The 24648-nt window shown below is 41.0% G+C and overlaps 2 protein-coding genes across 2 annotated transcripts in view; one reads left to right on the top strand and one right to left on the bottom strand.

Moving 5' to 3' along the window:
- The window catches only part of COL4A4 (collagen type IV alpha 4 chain), a 189358-nt gene extending 179854 nt beyond the window's left edge, over positions 1 to 9504 (bottom strand). Inside the window, exon 1 of the mRNA XM_041766907.1 lies at positions 9384 to 9504. The gene's annotated coding sequence lies outside the window, so the exon portion shown is untranslated. The remainder of the gene's footprint in view (positions 1 to 9383) is intronic.
- COL4A3 (collagen type IV alpha 3 chain) overlaps positions 1 to 24648 on the top strand; it is a 129802-nt gene that overhangs the window by 51836 nt on the left and 53318 nt on the right. The window contains exons 2-11 of the mRNA XM_041766914.1: positions 9577 to 9633; positions 12372 to 12461; positions 15555 to 15599; positions 16270 to 16314; positions 17148 to 17210; positions 17894 to 17947; positions 19187 to 19213; positions 19730 to 19804; positions 22145 to 22207; positions 22334 to 22369. Coding sequence (XP_041622848.1) covers positions 9577 to 9633; positions 12372 to 12461; positions 15555 to 15599; positions 16270 to 16314; positions 17148 to 17210; positions 17894 to 17947; positions 19187 to 19213; positions 19730 to 19804; positions 22145 to 22207; positions 22334 to 22369 — 555 coding nt within the window. The remainder of the gene's footprint in view (positions 1 to 9576; positions 9634 to 12371; positions 12462 to 15554; positions 15600 to 16269; positions 16315 to 17147; positions 17211 to 17893; positions 17948 to 19186; positions 19214 to 19729; positions 19805 to 22144; positions 22208 to 22333; positions 22370 to 24648) is intronic.

The following is a 24648-nucleotide window of genomic DNA, read 5'->3' as shown; positions in this document are numbered from 1 at the left end:
TTTTTCTTATGGAATGATAAGAGTAGATGATAAATTTGCTGTGGGCTCAGGAGTAGGAGGATAGATTTGCTTGTGTTTAAAGATAGTCATTGCCTTGACATATCAAAATATAAATAAAACAATCCAATGTTAGTCTCCATTAATTTTTAAAATTTTGCTGCCCTGTGAAGTCTGAAACATAAGTAACTTTTAGATTAGACAATCTTCTGCATTCTTCCAACCTACAATTTGCATTACCTGCACCCTCCCCACCAACAATGCTTTGAGTGAAGGACGGTGGGAGGAAGGAGAGGAATATAAGGGAGGGAGAAGGAGGAAGAGAGAGATTTCTGTGTGCCATTCTGAAGCAGAGCATCTCTTGCAGGAGCTCTGAACTGACCTCTTCTCCCATTTCTATTTTAATTGTTGTAACTTTTCTTTATTTAGAGAGAGAGAGAGAAAGAGAAAGAGCATGAGTGGACGAGGAGGGGCAGAGGCTGAGCGCAGAGCCCTGTACGGGGCTTGACTTCACAACCCTGAGATCATGACCTGGGCAGAAATCAAGAATCAGATTCTTAACCAATTGAGCCACCCAGGTGCCCCTCTATCTTAATTTTTTAATGTAACTTTTATATTGCCACAGAAAAAAAATATGATTAAGATAAATTACATCAGGGTTCAACAAGCTTTTTCTGTAAAGGGTCTGAGAGGAAATATTTCAGGTTCTGTGGGCTAGGAGGCAACATCAATGATATCGTGCCGATGCCTACAGAGCAAGGGAGGAAACACATACAGGTGTTTTTGTTAGCAAAATATAAAACTTTATTTATAGACACTGACATTTGGGGTTCATATAATTTTCATGTTACAAAATATTATTTTTCTTTTTATTTTTTCCAACTATTTGAAAATATAAAAACCATTCCTAGCTCAAAAGCAGTATAAAAACAGACAGGAGACTGGACTTGGCCTGTGAGCTGCGGTACACCAACTCTTGATTTATGCTGCAGATTTCATGAACTACCATGTCATGTTTATCACTAGGATTTTACATCCCATTGTTGGGGGCATAGTGACAGAGTGAGGGGAAGAGATCCATCTGAGTGGATTTTTCCCCCATGCTTCAGTAGCCTACCAAGCCAGCCAATAATTAAATAGAGCATAGTGGTTGAGAATATGGCTCTGGGTCAAACCACCTGGCTTCATATCCCCCAGCTCCATTCGTAACTACCTCTAGCCCTTGATATCCAGTTTCTAAGCTATAAGATAGGGCTGATACTGGCACCTACCTCACAGAATTGTTTATCAGGTGCAAAGGAGGTAGCACACAAGGCAGAGAGTCTGAGCAATGCCATTTGTTGTCACTGCTCAAAAAATGTTAACTACTGAAATCATCATAGGACTGAGAGAAGTTCATTTCCTCTACTGCCCCCTTATCATGGCATTAATCTTAGGTGGATGGCGAAGACCTCTGGGTCCTACTGGACTCGAAACCTTTTAGGGCCAGAAAAAAACCAAACACACCTGGAGTTAATGATTACAGATCTAAATCCCAGGCACTGCCTTACATGAGATGGATGAAACTTTCTTACCGGATTTATTCCCAAATGTACCAGAGACCTCTGATTGCCACCTTCTTTGTCAGAGCCAGTAATCTGCATGCTTGCTGCCGTCCAGAAAAACAAAAACGGGTGGCTGATTTAGATGTCTAGACTAGTAATGTCTCTCTGGACAGGGGTTGAAAGATAGGAAGTGGCAGCTCCAGTGAGATTTCTGTGATATCCAAGTGTGGTGACAGGGGCTCTTGGGCGGGGAAGAAGGGGCCACCGCGAGAGCAGCGCACGGGTGTCATTCTCCTTTACTGGAGGGCCTGCTGCCAAGGCTCATGGTCAGTTGCTTAAGGCCGACGCAGGATGGAGGGGCCCCGTGAAGAGCAGCTCATGGAGTCTGTCTGGCTCAGTAAGCCACACTCGGTCAGCTCTTTTCACACACAAAAACTTTAGCCTCAGGCTATTGGCTGGGCAAAGGATCAATAATCATAATGCAGAATCAACAGACCTGCTCAGTAGAGTGTTAACCAGCTTTGGACGCTGCCAACTTCCCCTTACACTAAACCAGGCTGGGCTGGGCGTGGGGGAGGGGGGGCTGGGGGGCAGACAGGGAAGGCCACTTCTGTTCCACCGGAATGCACGTCCGATGGCCGTGCGGGGCTCTGAGGGTAGGAAGAGGAGACATCCAAGATTATTTGGAAATTATTTCCTGGCCTGTTAATGACCAAGAAGAATGTATGTGCACAATCAGAGTCTTGATTTAAGTGTAAAAAGATAAATGTGTGCTGCCTGCCAGTGCAGGGAGGAACTGTGAGACATTGTTTCTATATGCAGTCCAGAAAACGTAGTAAGCCCTCAATTCATGGGCATTTAAGTAACAATATTAAGCTAATACATTAGTAAGTGCCCACACTGTTGATAGCCCACAGGAACAACTGTAGGGGAGGAAAAAGTTCTCCCTGACCTCTCAGGGTCCCTGACTAGGTGGAAAAATTAAACTGACAAAGACAGATTAACAGGAGAAAAGAATGCAAATTTAATTAAAGTTTTACATGCACATAAGAGCCTTCACAAAAGAATGAAGATCCAAAGGTGACCAGAGCAGGAAGCTTTATACCTTTTAGATGAAGAAGCAATACATTTGGTTTTGTTTTTTTAAAGATTTTATTTATTTATTCATGAGAGACACAGAGAGAGAGGCAGGGACACCAGCAGAGGGAGGAGAAGCAGGCTCCATGCAGGGAGCCCGATGTGGGACTCGATCCCTGGACTCCGGGATCAGGCCCTGAGCTGAAGGCAGCCGCTCAACTGCTGAGCCACCCAGGCGTCCCAGAAGCAATAAATTTGTGAACAATTAACAAGACATGGGGTTTGGGCTAGAGATAGCAAATGGTGAAGAGGTGATGAGGAGGATAAGGTTTATTCACAGAGTTCTCTGATGTCATCTCTGGACTAATGAGAATCTTGCCTTTACACAGAAAGGGGGAGCCTTTTCTGCATTTACTGCTTCTTCATTGCTTCCAATTCAAAATAATTTTTATCTCAGAGAGGCATATTTGGGGTGACATATTCTGGTTTCCTTTTTTTAAATTTTTTTTAAATTTTTATTTATTTATGATAGTCACAGAGAAAGAGAGGCAGAGACACAGGCAGAGGGAGAAGCAGGCTCCATGCACTGGGAGCCCGATGTGGGATTCCATCCCGGGTCTCCAGGATCGTGCCCTGGGCCAAAGGCAGGCGCCAAACTGCTGCGCCACCCAGGGATCCCCATATTCTGGTTTCCTTCACAACCCTCAGTAAGCATGCTATGTACTCATCTAAGTGCTTTACCAGTATTAACTCACTTGACCCATTTTACAGATATGGAAAATGAGGCACTAGAAAGCACCTAAAGTTATACACATGACTTGGCAGAGGTGGGATGTAGACTCAGGAAGTCTGCCCCAGAACCAGGATCCTTAACCCTTATGCCACATTGCTGGGAAGAGAAGGCAATGTGCGGGCGATTTATGGGTGATCCAAGGGCAGAATGGGAGCTGAGATAAAGAGATGAGTGTGAGAGCCAGCTGATCAGACCTCCCAGGAAGTGCTTGTCGCCTTTGTAAAATACACTTGATTTCACACCTTCCAAGTATCAAGGACCATTGGGGTTTCCAACCAATATTGTATTAAACAATTAAAACAAATTTATATCCATGTTCATGTATGAATAATATCAACTAACATGCTCAGTATACTCTAAGAATACTATTAACAAATACTATTTAATTCATTTGTAGTTTAACAAAAATGCTTTTCAATCTCTTACTGTTGCTGTTAGGATCAGGACCATTGGTTTGGCATTGGACAAACGACTTCAGGAAGCAATGTCTGGGAAGGTGGTGGCCAGACGGGACTGATGCTAGGAAGGATCAAATAGTAGCGTGTGTGTCCTTCAGCCTAGGATATTATAGCAAGAAAAGGGAGAAAGGCGACCCCGTTGACTGAGTTTTTTACTGAAGGCAGGGCACTCTGCAAGCTTCTTATTGGCAGCATCTCAAATCCTCTTCACAGAAACGCAGGATAGAGCTTAATATCCTCCTTTATGGAAGGGGTAACTTGCAAGGATTAAGTAAATTGTCCAAAGCTCCAATTCACAGCTAGCACATTTGGGAACAGATCCTATGTAGATCTGGCCTAAGAACTATTATTTCTGGATTTCTACACCCATTAAGATTTTTTACTATCACAGTTTATTTTGCATTTTAAGTGGGTTGTGCAAAGAAATGTGTGTGACTTTTAAAGGAAGCATTCTCACAAGTATTTAATATGCAAAAGTGCTAAAACAACATTTAATCTTGGATCACATCCTGTTGTACTAATGGTTGGCAGGGTGAGAAAACCCATAAAATCATTATTAAGAGCTTTCTGCTCATGACAAATGATTTCTTACTTCACTAAGAAATATGGAAACTAAGAGGTGCTTTATTATTGGAAGAGGAAAAGTCATAAAATGGTTGCTTAAGAAATATCTATCAGTTATTCTTTCTTAATGGTTAGAAGCATTTGGCCAAACTGGTTTTTAAGTGATTTAGCATTTGAATAGAAAGTGATGGGTTGTGTTCTAGTCTACCATGGAATAACATTCCCTGGTGGTTCAAAAGTGGGTGCAAAAAGTGGATCAAGCTCAATGATAATGAAAACATAGCCACTGTATCTTTTAGCCAAATAATCTATTCGAATTATTCATACACATTTGCAAATTTTAAAATTAATTCAGGAAAAACAGCTTAATTAAGAGAAATGAATATCTTGAGTCTGAGGCTATTGCCATTACCATCCAAAGAAGTGAAGTGCCTAATTTCCATGGCCTTGTGAAGAGCTCTCAGATGTATCACATGGGAGCACTTGCTTCTAAAGCAGCAGTTGAACAAAAGCCAGAGAGTGGCTCTGATATAATTTTGAGTTTATTCAATCAAATAGAGCATCCACATGTTAGTAAAATTATCACATACTCTGAAGTCCTAGCCAGTCCAAGTTTGCAAATATATAGGCAGGTGAAGCCTTGTCATTTTAACTGTAAGTTAAAGCTGGAACAGTTTTGGAGTATTTCTGTTAACCCAAGCATAGAATCAGCTGTGGTCCTGGCTCTGGAGTCTTGTCAATAATGCTGACCACCTGCATGTGGGTGACATTGTGGATGAATAGATAGATAGTAGTTCCTCTCTCAATGACTCTCCTTTTGAGTGACTACTGGACTGACTGGCACTCTCCATACTTGCTATATAAAAGATCGGTCAATGCCCACTGACACTGCCCACCTGAGACCCACGGGCTTCTTCTTAGTACACTGGCATATGCCTACTCCCCTGATGGAGTTTTACGATTGCCAGGAGTTAGTTGTTTCTGCCAGTTGTACTTATTATAGTAACAAAGTGATTTCATTAATCACTAATAACAAATTGGTTAAATACAAATGCATAAGATTTGTGTTTCTGTGACAACTTGGTTGGAAGGTTTGATAAAAAAATTGATAGAAAAACTGCTATTCAACTAAGTATGGGTGAGAAAACATTTAAGAAGTTAGAGAAAAACATGGTTTAATATCAAGAAGGACTATGTACTCAGATTGTTCCATAAGCATCTTTCAGCATTTGGCCCGTTTCAAAGAAACCAGAAGTTGAAATTGTCAATGGCGCACAATGGTCAATGATCTTACTTAGCAAGAATGATGTCACACAGAGTTCGAAGAGCAGACGTTCCCAAAGAAAAGACCCTATTTTGTAAGATTGAAGAAGTGGCATACATGTATACATTTTAAGTTATAAAATGTCTAAAACATTCATCTCTCTGTGTGTTCATTTGTTTTTGATTACTTGCTTTAACTAACTTTTTTCAGTTAACCAACAGCTGGTTTTGAACCATCAAATACAGCTTTTATCTTAATGTAAAGACGATGAAGCCAAATAACAAAAGCTCAGCATGTTACCCCTAAGGTTCCAAGACCCAAACTGAAGGACCGTAATATAAAAAATCAGGAACCATGGTTCTGATGACCAAAAAGGGGGAGCAAGGTCACTGTGGGTGATGATGGGAAACCAAACCCTAGGGCAACAGGGAACTCAAGGGAACAATATGGTCACACACAGAAAGCCCCACATCCAAGCCCTGAATGCCACCCATGGGAGTCCTAAGGATTCTTTCTTGGAACCATGAGAGCAACTGGTTGAGATCAAACTTCATGTATTGGTTACAGGTAAAAGCATTGATTGAGACTAAGTCCGGGTCTGAAATGAAAGATTTGCTGGAAATTAAACAGGTTTCCATTCACTAATGGTCATCAAGAATCTTGTATAAAACTGCAGATCTAACTTTAAAACTAGTAACCTAAGTGACTGCATCAGTGTTGACTTTTTAGGTTCAGGAATGTTTCAAATGGATAAGAACCTCCCCTTGTTTTGGGGAGATGCACCCACAGGCATTAGCGGTGAAGTATCATGGTGTCAACAGTCTACTTTTCAAAGGTTTGGCAAAAACACATGTGTGTGTATTTGTGTTAGAGGGAGGGAAAGAGAGAGAGAGAGAGACAGACAGACAGACAGTAACAGGTGGCATACCTAGATGAGAAGATATAAGGGTTCATTGCACTGTTTTTCAACTCAGAGGGCTTAAAACTTTCCAAAAAATATTTTTCATTCCAAGCAACTAACAAGTAATTAGCCTTGTGTTATTTTAACATATATTAACATGTGTTAAATATGTTAATATATTTACATTAATAATTTTATTTTTATATATTATTTGTATATTAATTATTTAAGTTAATAATTAATAGCCAAGGCTTCTAGTTTCCTTTTTTTTTTTTTGCCTCTTCAACCACAGTTGTGCATAATTCATGCCTAGAGAAAATATCTCAGTCACGGCAGCGCAACAGTAGTCATATAATTCATATATCTTGAAATTCCAGGTCCAAATTGGATGTTAACAAATTACCAGTTTTCCACCTACCCATGGATCCATTTAATCAATCCACAAGCATTTGTCCAGGATATCTTCTACATCAGGGTAACTGATGTGAATTCTTTCCCTCCTAGGCCTTACGGGCACCCAGGGAAATTATACATTAATCATTAAATAGCAAATTGGTTAAATACAAATGCACTTGTGTAACTACAAGTGGTCCATGGGAGCAAATAAGAAGGAGGACCTCGGGATCCCTGGGTGGCGCAGCAGTTTGGTGCCTGCCTTTGGCCCAGGGCGCCATCCTGGAGACCCGGGATGAATCCCACGTCGGGCTCCCGGTGCATGGAGCCTGCTTCTCCCTCTACCTGTGTCTCTGCCACTCTCTCTCTCTCTGTGACTATAATACATAAATAATAAATAAAAATTTAAAAAAAAATTTTAAAAAAAAAGGAGGACCTCATCTCATCTGGGGGCAAACACAACTTGTTCAAGCTAACATTGAAAGATTTCTAGTAACGTATAGCTTCTACTGCAAGAAATAAAATAAGGCCTGTCTCATCATCTCCATGTACCTTCTCAGAGGTTAAAGGTTTGGTAATTTGCCTTCTCTTCTCTGTGGTACAGAGATTCTCAGAAAGTGCTGTGTTGTATCCGGGACACAAAAGAGTCAGAGATGCTCCTTGTCCACTTGAGCCCACCACGACCACGTGAACTCAAACATTGGGTCCTGGCGCAGGTGGCACTTCCTTGCCCAATATCCGGTGCCTTGAGTGTAGAACTCAGACTCCTTTCTGAGGCTCTGTTACCCCCTCCAAATGCTGTGTGGGAGAGGCATGCTTGCCCCTCCAACTCTTGGGACCAACCATCAGCAGGTGCTTAAACCAGAAACAAAAGCCAAGGCTCTTGTCTTCAGACCGCTTTTGTTTCAGCTCAGTGACAAAAGAATCCCTAAAGTGAAGGGCACAAAAGCCTGGCTACTTGTTTGGAATGACGGGAAAAAAGACATGGCAAACAAAAAACAGATGTGCAAATTAGTGTGTCAAATGATCTAGTGTTCAGAAACATTTAGAGAATTAGCTCTATCTTGCAGACCCAGACTTTAGGTGCTAGTTTAGAGCAGTGGAATCAGAATCACCCAGAAGGCCTATTAAAACAGAATACTGAGACAACCCCCGCCCCAGGATTTCTGATTCAGGGGATCTGGGGTGGGACCGATAATTTGCATTTCTGACAAGTTTACAGGTGTTGCAGATGCTCCTGGTCCGGGGACCCCCACTTTGACAACTATTGCTTTTGTAGAGTTTACGTAAATATGTGATTGAAATGAACATAAGAGTTTAAAAATTTAGAAAGACAAAGTTAAATCATTATGTCAAGGTGTGACTTAATGACCCCAAACATCTGGGAGGAACATCAGAAAAATTTAGTCTTCTAAAAAATACCAAATATCCAACCCTTGGGGATAATAGAGATTTTCCTTTTCAGTCAGTCACTTTCCATTGCTATAAATTGTGAGGTGTATGTAAATGTGGTGTCTGAAAATTACTCTACACTTCCCTTCCTTGAAGGGCAGCATAGCCCACTGCTCCAGGCTCAGGAAATATATTTAACGAAAGATGATTTTGCTTGAGTATTTCATTTCAATTGAACAAATAAATAGAGCCCACCACTTTGGAAATATCTGAGGCAATTTCTTCTTTTATTTTTCCTACCAACCAGCCAGCACAGGTCCTAGACTTGCCCTGCCTTTGCTGTCAATTAATAGTCTTTTCCTGTGGAAAGCAAAGTCATTCTCCGTTAATATTAACCTGAAGAAAAAAATTAAAAAGATGGATACATAAACACAGAACGTGTGTCAAAACACATTTTCAATTCAGTATTTTAAACTATTTTTTTGTTCCTCTGCTGGCAGAGACATTTTTAAAAATCAGCCTGTTTTGGAGTTGACCTAAGCATAGGTTCTAGAATGTATCAAGTAACTGCTTAGATGAGATAAGAGTTCCCCAGCTCACAACTACATTTTTGTTTTGTTTTGGTTTTGCTTTATACTAAGAACATTTTGATACGTCAGTGAATTAGTTTGTTCTCCTTAGAGACACATAGTGGGTTATTGATCATCTTTTCTCGATCTTGAACATCATTGCAGGAAAAGAAAACCTACGAATCACCTATAGAGGATCTGACCAGTTAATACACACATATGTGTGTGTGTATAATATATATATAATATATATATATATGTATTATGTTAAATGTAAGAAATGTGCCAACATCAGACCACTTTCCATTCACCAGTTACGGCGCTTTTATCTGGCACAGCTCTACATTATTCTGAGAAAAAGGAAAGTTGGCTTCATCGTTTCCATAAATGACTTAAAATTCCCAAATATAATAAAAATGACATACACTCACCCGACAGCTCTATATGCGTCTTCTCATTTCTTGGCTCCATTTCTCTCGCTATATCGCCCCAGCCTAGCCTGGCTCCTGTGAATGGTGCTTAATGCTCAAAGAACAGAAAAGTGCATTTGCTTTTGCCCCGTCAGCCAAGATCTGTGAAGCTGTTTTTTAAGCAAAACTCTTTCTTTTTTTTCCCTTTTCCTAGGGCTGTGTCTGTAAAGACAAAGGCCAGTGCTTCTGTGACGGGCTGGAAGGGGAGAAGGTAAGCCCCAACCCCTATCCTTGCAGTTTTCCCCTCTGTAGAGCTCATCCAGGACTTTGCTCTTCTTTCCTTCATATTGGAAAGCCCCACAGTGTGTTATTCTATTCCCCAAATCCAATTTTAAAGAAACTGTACATAAACCTTAACCAGAGAAAAGGGGAGGGGGTAAGATAGATAGATGATAGATAGATAGATAGATAGATAGATAGATAGATAGATAGAAAAATAAATAAATTTAAAGATAGCTTTCTGGAACCTTTCAGACAACTTGTGTAAATATTGTCCATTAAAATGTAGCTCTTCACTGGGTGTTATGCTATATGTTGGCAAATTGAACTCCAATAAAAAAAAAATTTTATAAAATAAAAAATAAAAAAAATGTAGCTCTTTGGGTGTGCAAATAAAAAGGAATGAGTTAGCAAAAAAAGAAAGAAAGAAAAAAAAGGAAAGGAAAGAAAGAAAGGAAAAAGAAAGGAAAGAAAGAAAGAAGAAAAGAAAGAAGGGAAAGAAAGAAAGAAAAAAGAAAAGAAAGAACGAATGAAAAAGAAAGAAAGAAAAAAGAAAAGAAAAAAGGAAAGAAAGAAAGAAAAAAGAAAAGAAAAGAAAGAAGGGAAAGAAAGAAAGAAAAAAGAAAAGAAAGAACGAATGAAAAAGAAAAGAAAAAAGGAAAGAAAGAAAGAAAAAAAGGAAAGAAAGAAAGAAAGAAAGAAAGAAAGGAAGAAAGAAAGAAAGAAAGAAAGAAAAGGAGCCTGTAAGAATGCCTCTATAGGGGATCCCTGGGTGGCTCAGCTGTTGAGCATCTGCCTTAGGCCCAGGGCGTGATCCTGGGGTCTGAGGATCGAGTCCCGCACGGGGCTCCCTGCGTGGAGCCTGCTTCTCCCTCTGCCTGTGTCTCTCATATAAATAAAATAAATAAATAAAGTCTCAAATAAAATCTCAAAAAAAAAAAAAAAAAAAAGAATGCCTCTATAGGATGAATGTTGGTAAACACGAGGGGGCTGCTGGACCCGTTGAGCCCCGCGGGCTTGCAGGCCTGCGGCTCCGGCGCGCCCCCTGGCGGCGGCATCCGGCGAGCGCGCCTGGCGAGGCCGCCGGCAGCCCCGGGCCGCGCAGGGCTCCCCCGCTTTCCGCAGGCGCGCAGGGCTCCCCCGCTTTCCGCAGGCTCGCTCTGCGCCGCCCCGCCGGGAGCCCCGGGCCCCGCGGGCGCCGGCCCCGGTCCCCGAGAGAAACCCGCGGAGGATCGGGCGCCGGTGAAAGGGGCGGTCGCCCCGCGAATGCAGGTGTCGTGTGAAAGCGGAGCGGTGGGCGCTCCTCGCCTCGGCCCTGCCCGGGTGGGGAAGTTTCGTAGGAAGCCGGGGCCTTCCGGAGAGCGGGGCCAGCCCGTAGCTCCATTGCAGAACCCCAGAAAGAAAAGAAAGCCGCGAAATCTCATTAATTCGCTCCATTAACTTGCAATTTGTGATAATTAAGACGGAGGCCGAACTAAAGTTTTTCCCTTTGTCAGAGCCTTTTGTCAGGGACACTAATGAATTGCTCAACAGTACTGGAGGGCGACGAAAAATATTTTTGGAAAAGGTATTTTTAGCTCTTCAGATAGAATAACTTCCATATAACTTATATACTAACCGTAACGATTGTTCTATTTAGTTTAAATTATCCGGTAACTAATGCATACTTTGATTTAGGATTTTTCCCTAAAGCCCTGGATGTAGTCTATTCAGATCCGTGTTGGGAAAGCTGGAATTCGTTTTTGTGCTCAAGAGTTCGAGTCCCTAAAAAAATAAAATAAAAAGAATTCGAGTCCCTACTATGTGCATGATGCTGCTCTAGGTGATGTGAGAGTAACTGAGTATTGAGAGCAGTGTAGCAAATTCTTTGCTTTCTCTTTTTTCTTTTTTTGGTTTCTCTTTTTTATGGAAGGTGTGTGCACACAGCCTTAGGAAATCACGGACTTGATCTCTTTCTCTGTTTAAAACGTTAATTTGCTAATTGTGCAATTAAACCGACGGAATCAACCAGCGACCTTTACTATTAAGAGTAATCCCAGGATCCATGTTCACCGGAGAATTTTTTGTTGGCAGAATCGTGTCACTCATTGGGCCTAAATTATTTTCACGAGCTCGTTACTAGGGGCTTTCTCGTAATATCACCTAACTCTTTCTAAAAACCGATTTAGCCCGCCCTTTTGGTTATGCTGCTCTTGATATCTCCTGCATCTCCTACACAAATAACAGATTGGATTACTAATTCCTGTATAATCAAGAAAGGGCTAACACTGATAGCCTGCATGTTGTTCTTTTCAAGCTGCATAGCAATTCTGCACACTCCCCAAACACATTCCTGGGCCTTGGCCTCACTCTCTCTGCATCCCCAAGCAAACACAGGGCACTCATCTCAACTTTCTAACTGGGCGTCCCCCACCCGCCCTCCACCCCAGTCCTGGATTCCTTCTCTCTCTTAATCTCTGCTCTGTGTAGCTCCACCACTGGGGGAGAAAGTAGTTCCTACAAGACCAAAGGCAAACTTTGGTCAAACTTTCAAGCCCATAGACAAACACTGACAGCTGGTAGCTTTCCGTTTACTGTTATCCTTACTGCTGAGTGCCGATTTTGTTGATCTGAGGGGGAAAAAAATGTCAAATGTCACTATTAAGTTGTAAAGAAAAGAAAGCAATGGTTGTGGACAGGGCTGGACAGTGCTATTCTCTGTGTTTTTTATCCTGTGTTGGTGTTCAACAGGGGGAAAGAGGCTTTCCTGGACCTGCTGGTTTTCCTGGCCAGAAGGGATTCCCAGGTCCCGAAGGCTTGCCTGGACCACAGGGACCCAAGGTATGTCGGTTTATAAGCTTTGGAACATCCCCAATTCACCTAACCTTCCTTATGCCTACCATTGGGCTGCCAGGATCCTGGAGAGAATTCTGCATCTCAGCCAGTTGGTAGGCGCCATGCAAATTCCTGCTCTCCAGACTTAGCCAGGTCCTCAGAAGTGCATTTTATCTCAAGATGACTCAAGTGCTCATCATCTTGAAGTTCCCTACTCAACGTCCTCCTCCTCCTCCTCGATCCACACAGTTTCTATACCTGCATCTGCATCTGTCCCTTCTCCTCTTTCATCTTGCATGAAAGGATGAGTTCTCTTGGCCTTCCATTCAGGACCTGTCCATTCCTCCACTTGTCCCTGGTCCCTGGGATTCCCACTAGAACCATACCTCTTGATCATTCCTTTCTTTTTGATTAGTTTTTCTGTGTCAGCCCTCAAGCATCCAGATGTCCCCCATACTAATAGAAAATGTCCTCTAGATATTTTGGGTCCTATAAGCAAAGAATTGCCATCCTTTCCCTGTCTTCTCTTTCTCTGTCAAGATTTAAAAAACAAACAAAGGAACCAACCAGGCTAACCATAGTTCATCTCCTATTCACTCCTCAGCCAGCCATAATTTGCCTTTGGTCCCTGAAAACACTCCTGCAGAAACCACCCATGACTTTTGTGTCCTTATCTGACCTGGACCCTTCTGCCTTGTTTCCAACCCTGTGGATGACTCTCTGCTCCTTGAAAAACTTGTCTTTCTTTGTGTCTGGGATCCTCCTTCCTTGGATTCCCCTCTTTTGTCACCCCCTTCTCTTCTTTCATGGGTTCCTCTTTCTCAACTCATCACACATTTTTATCCTAAAGTCTGTGATACAACAAAGGGCTTTGTTTAAACAAATAGCCTAGAGGATTTGCTAAAGAACTGCATAACCCGCTAGATCTGCTGATGGCTCTTTCCTGCTGTGGACGTTAGCTAGACTTAAGCCTGGGCTCTCATGCACTCACGTGGTTGTTCCCCTGACTGCTGGCCTCCAGCAAGCCATGAACTAACTAATAAGCTATGAAAGATCATTGTAATTGATCCCCACAGAGTCCTTTTAAATTTCATAAATGCGTGGAATACTTACGTAGTCATCAAAGGCAACATTTACTGCAAATTTATTCTGTGCCAGGTATTGGGATGTTTACTCCTGACTCTATGCCATCTACTCTTCGCATTGATCCCAGAAATCATGACTATGGTGACTCAGTCTCTTTATTGTAGGGATGAGGAAACCAACACTCAGAGTGCTTCGGTTAAAGGTGGCAAAATCGGAGTTCAAGTCTGGTTTTATAGGATGCCAGAATCAAACTCCCATAACCAAAGAAACTAAGCCCACGCCTACAGTTTCTAAGTAAACAAGCAAAATGTTGTGGTTTTCCAGAAATTCTACCATTTTGTGTCTTTCTGATTCATTTTGTGCATTGTTTCCCATTTCTCTTTCTTCTGACCCTAATTTTGAAAAAAAAAAAAATTCAGATTCTGGATATTTAGTGTCTGAATTCAGACCCATTCAGTGTCTGACCATCCCACTGCCTTCCTCCAGGGCGTGGCCTAGGATGTTCCTCTATTTCACTAACAAAATGAATTGGCTACTTCAACTCTGGACTGGGATCAGCCTCATGCCTACTCTTTCCTTTCTGTTTTGTTCTCTGCCCCCACTCCCTTGTTATATCGGCATTCCTTTAGAGAAGCCAACAATCAATTAAAATAATAATTTTAAACATATGGGGTTTACGATTCCATAAAGTTAATCCAGAAAATCTGGGTGCCATGTTGTCATGGAGTTCATACATGACAGTGTACTTTATGGATGTAGCCACAAAAGATAATTTGATCAAAAGCAGACAATTAGAGGGGCACCTGGGTAGCTCAGTTGGTTAAGCGTCTGCCTTCGGCTCAGCTTGTGATCTCGGGGTCCTGGGATCAAGTTCTGCATCAGGCTCTCTGCTTAGCAGGGAGTCTGCTTCTCCCTCTTCCTCTGCCCCCCACCCTCCTGCTTACTCTATCTAGTGCTCTCTCTCTCTTTCTCTCTCTCTATCTCTCACACATACATAAATAGATAAAATCTTCAAAAAAGAAAAGCAATTAGAACATATTAAACTTGACCAAAAAGCTTTTTTCAGGTTTAAGAATGTCCTCTCCTAATTTAAAATATCTTATGCATGAAACAAATTACAATGTTTGGCCCCGTGCATACCACAGATAGCATCCTACAGAGGAGGGGCACCCAGGCAAGCACCCAGGAATTCCCCCTCAGTCAGTGAAGGCCAACTGTGGCCTTGACCGTGAATCTCAGCAGACTCTGTAACAACCCTTTTCTATGAATAAATAAATAAATAAATAAATAAATAAATAAAAGACCAAAAACGTACTGAAACTCCCAGGAATGATAAAAACAGCTTTTGGACAATGGAACTTTCACACCAAGGGACCTAGTTTAAAAAAAGTCTCCATTTAAGGTTATTCTCTGAGAAACATTGCCCCTCAATTGTATTCATTATATGCCTGAAGCAAGTTTATCTCTGGTGCTGACAGTTTATTGCCGGGCTATTTATTTATTTGTGTCTGCCAGGCCCATTTGGTTTATAAAATATTCCTCGTGCCCAGAAATACTGGCCACCCTTCCCATCCCCTGTTGTAATTGTATATCACCATCCTTATCAGACCTCAGCAGCTGTCTGGCTAAGGTGAGGCTTTTACAGCAGCTCTTCTCAGACATTCACGTGAATAAGAGTCATCTGCTAATCTGGTGAAAACAAAAATTCTGAATCAATCCATCTGAGAGGTGGGGAAGACCGGAAAGGCTGCATTGCCCACAAGCTCCCAGGTGATACCAATACCACACCCCACATGGAGTAGCAGGGGTTTGAATGAATTTTTTTTGTCCTTTCTGCTAAATATTTAGCTTCAGTTAAACAAGCAAGCAATTTTACTGTGTTAACACCAGAATAATCACAAGAGCAAAACAGTGTGGCATGTGAATAAAATGAGGACTTTTAATTTATGGTTTCTTAGTGCCAAGTAATTTCCAGTGCCTTTTTTTGTTTGTTTGTTTGTTTTCTGGGTCTAGGGCTCACCAGGACTTCCAGGACTCACTGGTCCCAAAGGTGTAAGGGTTAGTAGTCCAACTGGTCCATCCTGATTGATGAAAACTCTTCTTCTTCTTTAAAAAATAAGAGCTCTGCACTGTAAAAGTTATACACATGCCACAAAGGAGCACATTCTGTATGCTATGCTCTGTAGGTGAAGTTCAAGAACAGGTAAAAGTAATCTGTAATGGTGGAAAACAGTGGTTAATATGTTGGGGGTGGGTATTAATGGACTGGGAAAGGGTGTGAGACAATCATCTTGGGGGAGCGGTGGGTGGCGATGTTCCCCGTCTGGATGGGATGGCGGTGATACCCATATGTACACACACACATAGGTAAACATTTCTCAAACTGTTTGCAGAAGCTTGAAGCACTCTACGATATGCAAGTTATACCCTCAAAATCTATCCAAAAAAGGCAAAAACAACCTTAATCATCTCTTTTTAAAATAATGCTAACTAAAATTTAACTACTTAAAATTTAAATAAAAATTTTTAAAAAAGAATATTTAGAAATGTAAGATTTTGAAAAGTTTGTCAAACCTTTTATTTTTGTTTTGCTTTTCAGAGCGTTTTTAGCCATTCCTAATTACAGTTGCAGGATGGGGTTATTAGAATGGTAAATAATTTTATGACTACAGGTTGAAACACATTTAAAGTGTTTTTCTTGCCACCTTCCCCTTTTCTACATCCCTAGGGAATAACTGGCTTGCCGGGATTTTCAGGTCCTCCTGGACTTCCAGTAAGTAATGGGGAAAATGTGTGAATTTGAAAAAATAAAAAGAAAGTTCACTTTAATAAAGAGATTAAAACAATAGCACAAGTAAATAGGCACTGAGACGTGTGCTACATGATGAAGATGTCACAGGAGAATCACATAATATATTAGAGTGTATATTTTTAGCACATGCAAGTCCAATTGGATTTCCTGAAATCAAGCAGAACAAAAATGGAATAGAATGGAATGGGAAAGGATGGAACTTGACTGTATGAGACGGGATGGGATGGGATGGGATGGGATGGGATGGGATGGGATGGGATGGGATGGACTAGATTTGTTGGGATAGGATATGACAGGACAGGACAAGATAGGATAGATGGAATAGAATCAAATGGAGTGGAGTAGAAAGGAATAAAATGAAGAAATAGAATAGAATAGAATAGAATAGAATAGAATAGAATGAATAGAATAGATTAACTGCTAATAGATTATTAATAGATTAATAGTGTAGAATAACAAAATGATGGTTACCTTGTGTACACATCCCTCTTATTTTCCTTTACTTTCTTCCCACTGAAAACAGCATGTTAAGCGACTTCATTTTATATAGAAAGGTCTTTTGTTTTAACTAAAATATTGGTTATCTCACTTGATAATTTTTGGTTTCGATTAGCCCATTTTATTTGCTGTAAGTTTTATTTAAATTATCTAAGATAGCTAAATATATTACTTAACCATTTAATAGCCATTTGTATTTAAATAACTAAACTAGCCCATCTCTTCTCTCACTACTGCCACTTGTCCCCTGGGGGCTGGTGCTGATGTCACCTTTCCGAAACTTGCTCTGTTTTCAGGGCACCCCAGGCCATCCTGGGCCTTATGGGCCTCCAGGTGTACCAGGATGCAATGGTTCTAAGGTATGTACTTCTCACACAGGAAATGGTTAGGAAAACATTTTGCAGAATGGATCAATCAAGGTAAAGGAGGAGAAAGAAGGCACAGCAGGCTTTGCTTGAGAGATTCTTTTAGCCAGAACCATGGGTATGTGTCTTCAGGACAGAAACATGATGGCTTTCTTTTTTCTTATGGCTTGGTTTCTGATTGTCTTTTGAGGAGGTTCTCTCATGTTCTCCTACAGGACAACTGGGGGCTCACCTGGTTACTTTCACCTGAGGCTGTGAGTGTATGCAAGTCAGAACTAAAAGCTGGGAATGCGAAATCTGTCTTTGGAAAAGAGTGACGGGGCTTTCCAGCTTTCACTCATGTCCTTTGTCTCCCAACGCCACCCTCCTTTCCCCCAGAATGGTGGCCATGAAAGAACCAATTACTCAAGTTTCAAGGAAACAGCAATTAAAAAGTTCTTGGCACAATTAGACTTTTGCCGTTTATGCACAATTTGAGAAACAGTAGATTCTAATTCTGTTTTCAATTAAGATAATGGTTTTCTGGCCTTCAGCCTCATGACCCAGTAGCCATAAGGAATTTGGGTTACTTAGTCTAGATTTACCACTGCAGGGCTGGAAGAGAGGAACAGAGAAAATATCTCAATAGGCTGTTCTAGAACAACGGAAAAGAATAACAAGCTTTGTATGCCTTCCAGGGTGAGCAAGGGTTTCCAGGCCTTCCAGGGACACCAGGCTACCCAGGGATCCCGGTAGGTGTCCATTTCTAAGTCTATATAAAGTATCAGTACAGGTCATTTACTCCAGAATGGCTGTGTACCAAAATCCACCATGACTTTGCAGAAGTCAGGGGCGGCCAGTAGTGGACATTCAACTCATGGGTGGGAATGCATGAATAAATATCTACGAGTTCAGGTTTGCACTTTGAGGCTTTATGTTGCTTGTGAGACATCCAAGCAGAGATGAGTGAAAGGCTGCTGGATTTGCTCAGAGGAGAGACCCCGATGGTGGTGACACAAGGAGCGAGAGAATAAGGTGAAAAGAACTTCAGAAAAGACTTAGGATCCCCAGCATGGGATGTCTGGGTGGAGGAGAAGAAGCCTGTAAAGAGGAACAGTCCTGATGGAAGAAAGAAAACCAAGAGGGCTATATTATGAAAGCCCAGGAAAGATGTATTTCAGTGGAGGGGAGTGACTGACAGCTGCCTAAAGTTACTGAAAAGTCCAATTAAGTCTGACATCTTGTCATTGACTCTAGCAATGTCATTGCCATTGCAGGCCTTAGCAAGGGATATATCTCCAGTGTGCATGGAGGCAGGAGGCAGGTGTGGGATTGAGGAGTGAACAGAATGGAAAGGCCGCCGATGACATGAAGGAGAGACAGGGTAGCACTGGTAGGGGGAGACTATGGGGAGATTTTGTTTGTTTCAATGAAAGAAATTTGAGCATGTTTTAAAACCAGTGGGAATATACATAAGATGGAATATGAGTCAGCCATCAAAAAAAATGAAATCTTGCCATTTGCAACAACGTGGATGGAACTAGAGGGTATTATGTTAAGCAAAATAAGTCATTCAGAGAAAGACAGTTATCATATGATTTTACTCATATGTGGAATTTAAGAAACAAAACAGAGGATCCTAGGGGAAGGGAGGGAAAAATAAAATAAGACGAAATCAGAGAGAGACAAACCATAAGAGACTCTTAACCATAGGAAACAAACTGAGGGTTGCTGGAAGGGAGTGGGGTGGCGGGGATGGGGTAACTGGGGAATGGGCATTAAGGAGGGCACATGATGTGATGAGCACTAGATATTATATAAAACTGAGGAATCACTGAACCCTATTTCTGAAACTTATAACACATTATATACTAATTAATTGAATTTAAATTTTAAAAATTAAAAAAAAGCAATGGGAAATAGCAGGAGATGGGGCACAAGAGTAGCAAGGACAAAGCAGTGATGTTGTGTATTTGGTTTCCCTTTATTAGGGTGCTGTTGGCTTGAAAGGAGAAAAGGTAAGTCATGTGTGACATTATTATTGAAAATCTCTAATTGTACATATGAAAGGACTTTTATTACATAATGAGATGTAAGTAATTACAAATCAGGTTTCATAACTAATTCAGAAACCTCGTAATAATCAGGACATGATATTTATTCCTATTCAACAACTTCTTTTAGCTCTTGTCAAACATGTATCTTAAGGAATACAATGTTTATAAAATCTTTTAAGGGAATAGAGTCTAGGAGAAGAGAACTGGCCTCAGAAGTTGCCACTAATGTTGGGATCTTGAGATATGGTTTACCATCCCTGCGTCTTTCTTCCTTCCACAGTAAAGTGTCAATTTTAGGATATAGGAAAATCTCTGATTACTTCAAAATGGAGTGACTACACAAACTTAAATCATTCTCCAAGTATAGGTCCTGAAAAGCATTTTTATCCTTGAAGCAGTAGGACCATGAATCAGCATTTAAAAGGAGTTCGGAAAATGTAACATTAATCATGTTTAATGAAGTTTTTCATTTTCCAGGGTGCTCCTGCCACAGAAGGTATAGAACTTGATGGAAGAGGTGACCCTGGGTTGCCAGGAGCTCCAGGATTCCAGGTATGGCACGTTGGAAAAGGTCCTGTTAGTCTCAGTCCTCTGGCTCTTGCTCTGGCTCTCTGGCTCTGCCTGTCTGTCTCTCTCCCTTTTCTCCTCTCTGTATGTCTCTGAAACTCTTATCTTTGTCTCTCCTCTCTCTATTTTCCCCTAAATCTCTAAACTCTCTTGGGAACATTTGTATGATTTGTTTTCTGCTTTCTCTTTTTGTTTCACTTTCTTTTTTTTATTGAGGAATTATTGACATATGACATTCTATTAGTTTCAGGTGGATAAGGTAATGATTAGATATTTGTACATATTGTGAAATGATCTCCATGGTAAGTCTAGTTGACATCCATCACCATAGGTACAAATATTCTTTTTATCTTGTGATGAGAACTTTACTCTCTTAGCAAATTTCTTTTTTTTTTTTTTTTTTTATTTATTTATGATAGTCACAGAGAGAGAGAGAGAGGCAGAGACACAGGCGGAGGGAGAAGCAGGCTCCATGCACCGGGAGCCTGATGTGGGATTCGATCCCGGGTCTCCAGGATCGCGCCCTGGGCCAAAGGCAGGCGCCAAACCGCTGCGCCACCCAGGGATCCCTCTTAGCAAATTTCAAGTCTGGAGTATGGTGTTCTTAGCTATAGTCACTATGTTGTACCTTATGTCCCCGAGACTGATTTATTTATAGCTGGATCTTTCTACCTTTTGACCCCCCTCATCCATTTCACCCACCATCCACTCCCACCTCTGACAATCACAAAAAAATGTTTGCAGTAGACATTCATATTTCTCTTGTTTACATATCGATTTCATTTCATTCTAAAACATTCACCTCGTAAGAAACTCCATGAAACTAACATAAAAGGATGATTTTCTGCACAAGTCTTTTAATCTCTTCTTAAATCTCAATTACCCAGGTTTTCCTAAACCTAAGGAGGAATCTTCAAGGAATAGTTATGCTCCACTTATTCTGTATTGGTTGAAATCAAGGATAGGTTTGTACCATACATTGAATATCATCTAAAACTATCATGTTAAATAACAACCCTATTTCAAATTTTGCGTGACAGTAAGTAACTGGGTTTTATTTAAATGCATCTTTCTCCTGTTGAGTGGTTTACTTTCTGAACTATATGTGTGTAAATCTGAGTATGATCCCAAATGGATTCAGAGACACAGCTATTTGGGAGAGTATGTGTGCTTTACTTTGTGATTCAGAAGGACCTTTTGGTAGACCTAAGGCACAGGCACTAACTTCCAGGTTAATTAATCAGAAGTACTTTAACTTAGTTCAGAAGTATATGTGGAAAGTTCTGGAAATTTGACTAAGTGAGACAAAGTTTTGAGTTTCGGTTGTCGAACTCCCAGAGTGAGCCATGCTGACTGATGGTGAGCCACAAAACAGCACAACAATGCAGTTAGGAGCCTTTACTGACCTTTGAGGGAAGATGCAGAACATGATGGTTCTTCATTTTCTTGCTTAGGAAACATTTACGGGGCCTGATGCTGAAGGAAGTGATCCAATAAGAAGAGATAGCAATCTGGGACATTGATGTGTCTCTCAAATGTGCATTGAATGTTGGCTAGGTACTGCAGTGTGCTGCTGATGGAGATATAACAATGGCACATTCATCTATCCAAGAAAGATTTATTACATCCCAGTTATGTGTCAGCAGCTGTTCTGGGCTCTAGAGATACCATGGTCCACAAATTAGCCAAAAGAGAGTAAAAAAAAAAAAAATTCTTGCCCATATGGAGCTTACATTTAGTAGGGGAAAACAGAAAAGGTATAAATTAGTTAGTGCCTGGTGTATTAAATAGCAGTGAATGCCAAGGAGGAAAATAATGCAAGGGCAGGGGGTAGGATCCTGTATCAGGTTGGAAAGAGGGCTGTGACTTTAGATTGGGTGGACAGGGAAAGGATGACATTTGAGTGAAAATAAGAAAAGGGAGAGGAAATGAGTCATAAAGATGTCTAAGGAAAGAGGATTCTGGGCAGAAGGTGAGCAAGTGGAAGGCTCTACCAAAGAGCATGCTTGGCTGAGAGAGACAGGCAGACAGAGAGATAGAAAAGCAAAATTAAAAAAAAAAAAATTTAAATTCCTCTAAAATAAAGCAAACTGCTCTGCTCATTCTCCTGGAAGGGTTGCCTTCAGGATATTTCTGGCAGCCTGTCATACATGGCAACTGCTTTTAGGCATTTTATTTTCTTTTTTTGTAATTAACTGCAGCCATAAATGAGAGGCATCATGCTCCTCAGATTTCATTAAAATATTTTGATGGGTTTAATTACTGGACATTGTTCTTAGGTGAGAAGTAAGTTCAAACTTACTCTATTCTTCTTGTAATTTACAGGGTTTACCAGGCCTTCCAGGCTTTCCGGGACCTGCTGGTCCACCTGGCCCTCCGGGATTCTTAGTGAGTATGAAGTCATCACTGCTGTAGACACTGTAACCTAATAAATTCATTATAGCTAAAAACTTCACATAGAGTTTTTGGCTTGGCACATTTCCTGCTGTGATTTTAACTTATGGATTTTTCTAGGGCTTTCCAGGAGCCATGGGACCTCCAGGACCTAAGGTAGATTACAGTTCATATGTCACAACAGCCAGAACACCCTAAGCAAACTAAAAGCCAAACATGATCTGATTGAACATGTGGTCACTGCCTGACTGCTCTCTGGAAGCTGCAGGATTCTCAGCAGAGAAGGGAACAGGACAGGCAGCTCTGTACCCCTCACTCACTCTCTTCTCCCTGCACTTACTAATGTGATGCCTAATGTTTATGTTATAAGGAGCTCCCTGTCAGGAAAAGTAAGTCCATAGATTTCCCATTTCCCATAATCCTATTCATCACCCAACACTTTAGCCTATAAAATTTTGTAGTGGGCTGCTTCCCAACGCCAACCTAATCTTGGTGCCAGTAAATAAAGGATGAATATTCACGTATTCATTAAGCAGGGTCCTGCGTAGCTTTGTAGTAAAAAGACCAACTGCTCCTGTTGGGGAGGAAAACCTTTTTCTCTACCCTTTTAGGTTCTTAACTGGGGACATGCAAATGGAAATGAAAAAAAAAAAAGATTAACAGAAGGAGGTTTATTTCAAATCCATATGGGGGCCTCACAGAAATGAAATAAAAACCCCAGGGAGGCAGTCAGGCCCAGAGGCTTGTGTATCATTTTAACAAAGGGTGATAAATTTGCAGAGGAGTGACACAAGACAAAGGAAGAGGGTTTTGAGCTTATAGGGGCAGTAAATCGCGGGAAGGTAAACATATGGAGGAAACTAATGGAAGACAAGTGTTATTTCAGTGAAGTTTGTTTATGCAAATTTCAGTTGTGCTGACTCCAGAGATAAGAGTTGTCTCCTCTTCCTGGTACAGGAAAAGAGCCAGTGACACCTTCACCAAGGGAAGATGTCTTTATGCCGTGGCCTTAGGCACATGGAAGAGAGTAGAGAATTTCTGCATTTGCTGTTACTCAATTGTCTTGAGCTCAAAATAATTCTTATGCCAAAGTGGTATATATTTGGGCAGGGGGGGGGTACTTATTCTGACTTCCTCCATTAAACTAGGTAGGAAATTGTTGAGTGAGACCCACCAGCTACTAACACTGTATTTCTTACTTAGGACCAGATAACCTTTGTGTGTAGGAACTTGCCAAGGTGCTTTCACAATTATTATCTCATTATTTAAGTGAGTTGTCAAATACACAGTAAATGATAGAGATGAGATTGAAAGTCTTTCAATTCCTCATCTTGAGGTTTTTTCCTATAGCTTGTGGGCTAATGGGGGGGGGGGGGAGGATGGAAATCTATACACTCAAGAGCAAAAAAGCAAGGAGGCACTTGTTGTGTAAGTGATGAATCATTGATTTCTACTCCAGAAACCAATATTGCACTGGATGTTCACTAACAAGATTTTTTTTAAAATGGTTTTATCTATTTATTCACGAGAGACAAACAGAGAGAGAGGCAGAGACACAGGCAGAGGGAGAAGCAGGCTTCCTATGGGGAGCCCAATGTGGGACTCAATACCAGGACCCTGGGATCACACCCTGAGCTGAAGACAGGCATTCAACCACTAAGCCATACAGGTGCCTCTCACTAACAAAATTTAAGTAAATGATTAAAAAAAAAAAAAAAAGCAAGAAGGCATTGGTTGAAATGCTAGATCAGCCATTGTCAGTGTAACAGACTGTTCACATTAGACTTAGCTCATTTCACTACATTACTAGTCAGGTAGCCTGAAATGTTTACTTAGCCTATTAACTTTTGAATTTCAGAATCTTTGGGATGCGTGGGTGGCTCAGTGGTTGAGCATCTACTTTTGGCTCAGAGAGTTATCCTGGAGTCCCAGGATGGAGCCTACATTGGGCTCCCTGCAGGGAGCCTGCTTCTCCCTCTGCCTGTGTCTCTGCCTCTCTTTGTGTCTCTCATGAATAAATAAATAAATAAATAAATAAATAAATAAATAAATAAATAAATAAATAAAATCTTTAAAAAAAAAAGAATTTCAGATTTCTGAAATTCAGCCACCCTTCCTTCTTGTTTATAAGATGAGAAAACTGGGGCATCAGAAAGTTAGGTAACCAGCTAGTGGCCGAGCCAGAAAAATGTCCTCTGATCTGGTTTGCCTTCCACATCCCATCCCATGTGATGTCATCATTTGCCATATTAAGTCAATCCCTTAAGCTTTCTGCACTTTATGATCTCCACTTTTGAGAGAGACATAGTGCCATTCTCCTCCAAGAAATAGCTAAAGTAATTTTTATAACACTAACATTACAATTAAAACATAAACATTCTGTTACAAACCTTGGAATGTCAGTGGGTTTAGACTTTTCACATTCATTTTTAAAA

The sequence above is a fragment of the Vulpes lagopus genome, chromosome 8 (genome assembly GCF_018345385.1).
Source record: "Vulpes lagopus strain Blue_001 chromosome 8, ASM1834538v1, whole genome shotgun sequence".
Taxonomy (NCBI): Eukaryota; Metazoa; Chordata; class Mammalia; order Carnivora; family Canidae; genus Vulpes; species Vulpes lagopus.
Note: the sequence above shows the minus strand (reverse complement) of the source record. Positions and strands in the feature narration are given on the sequence as shown.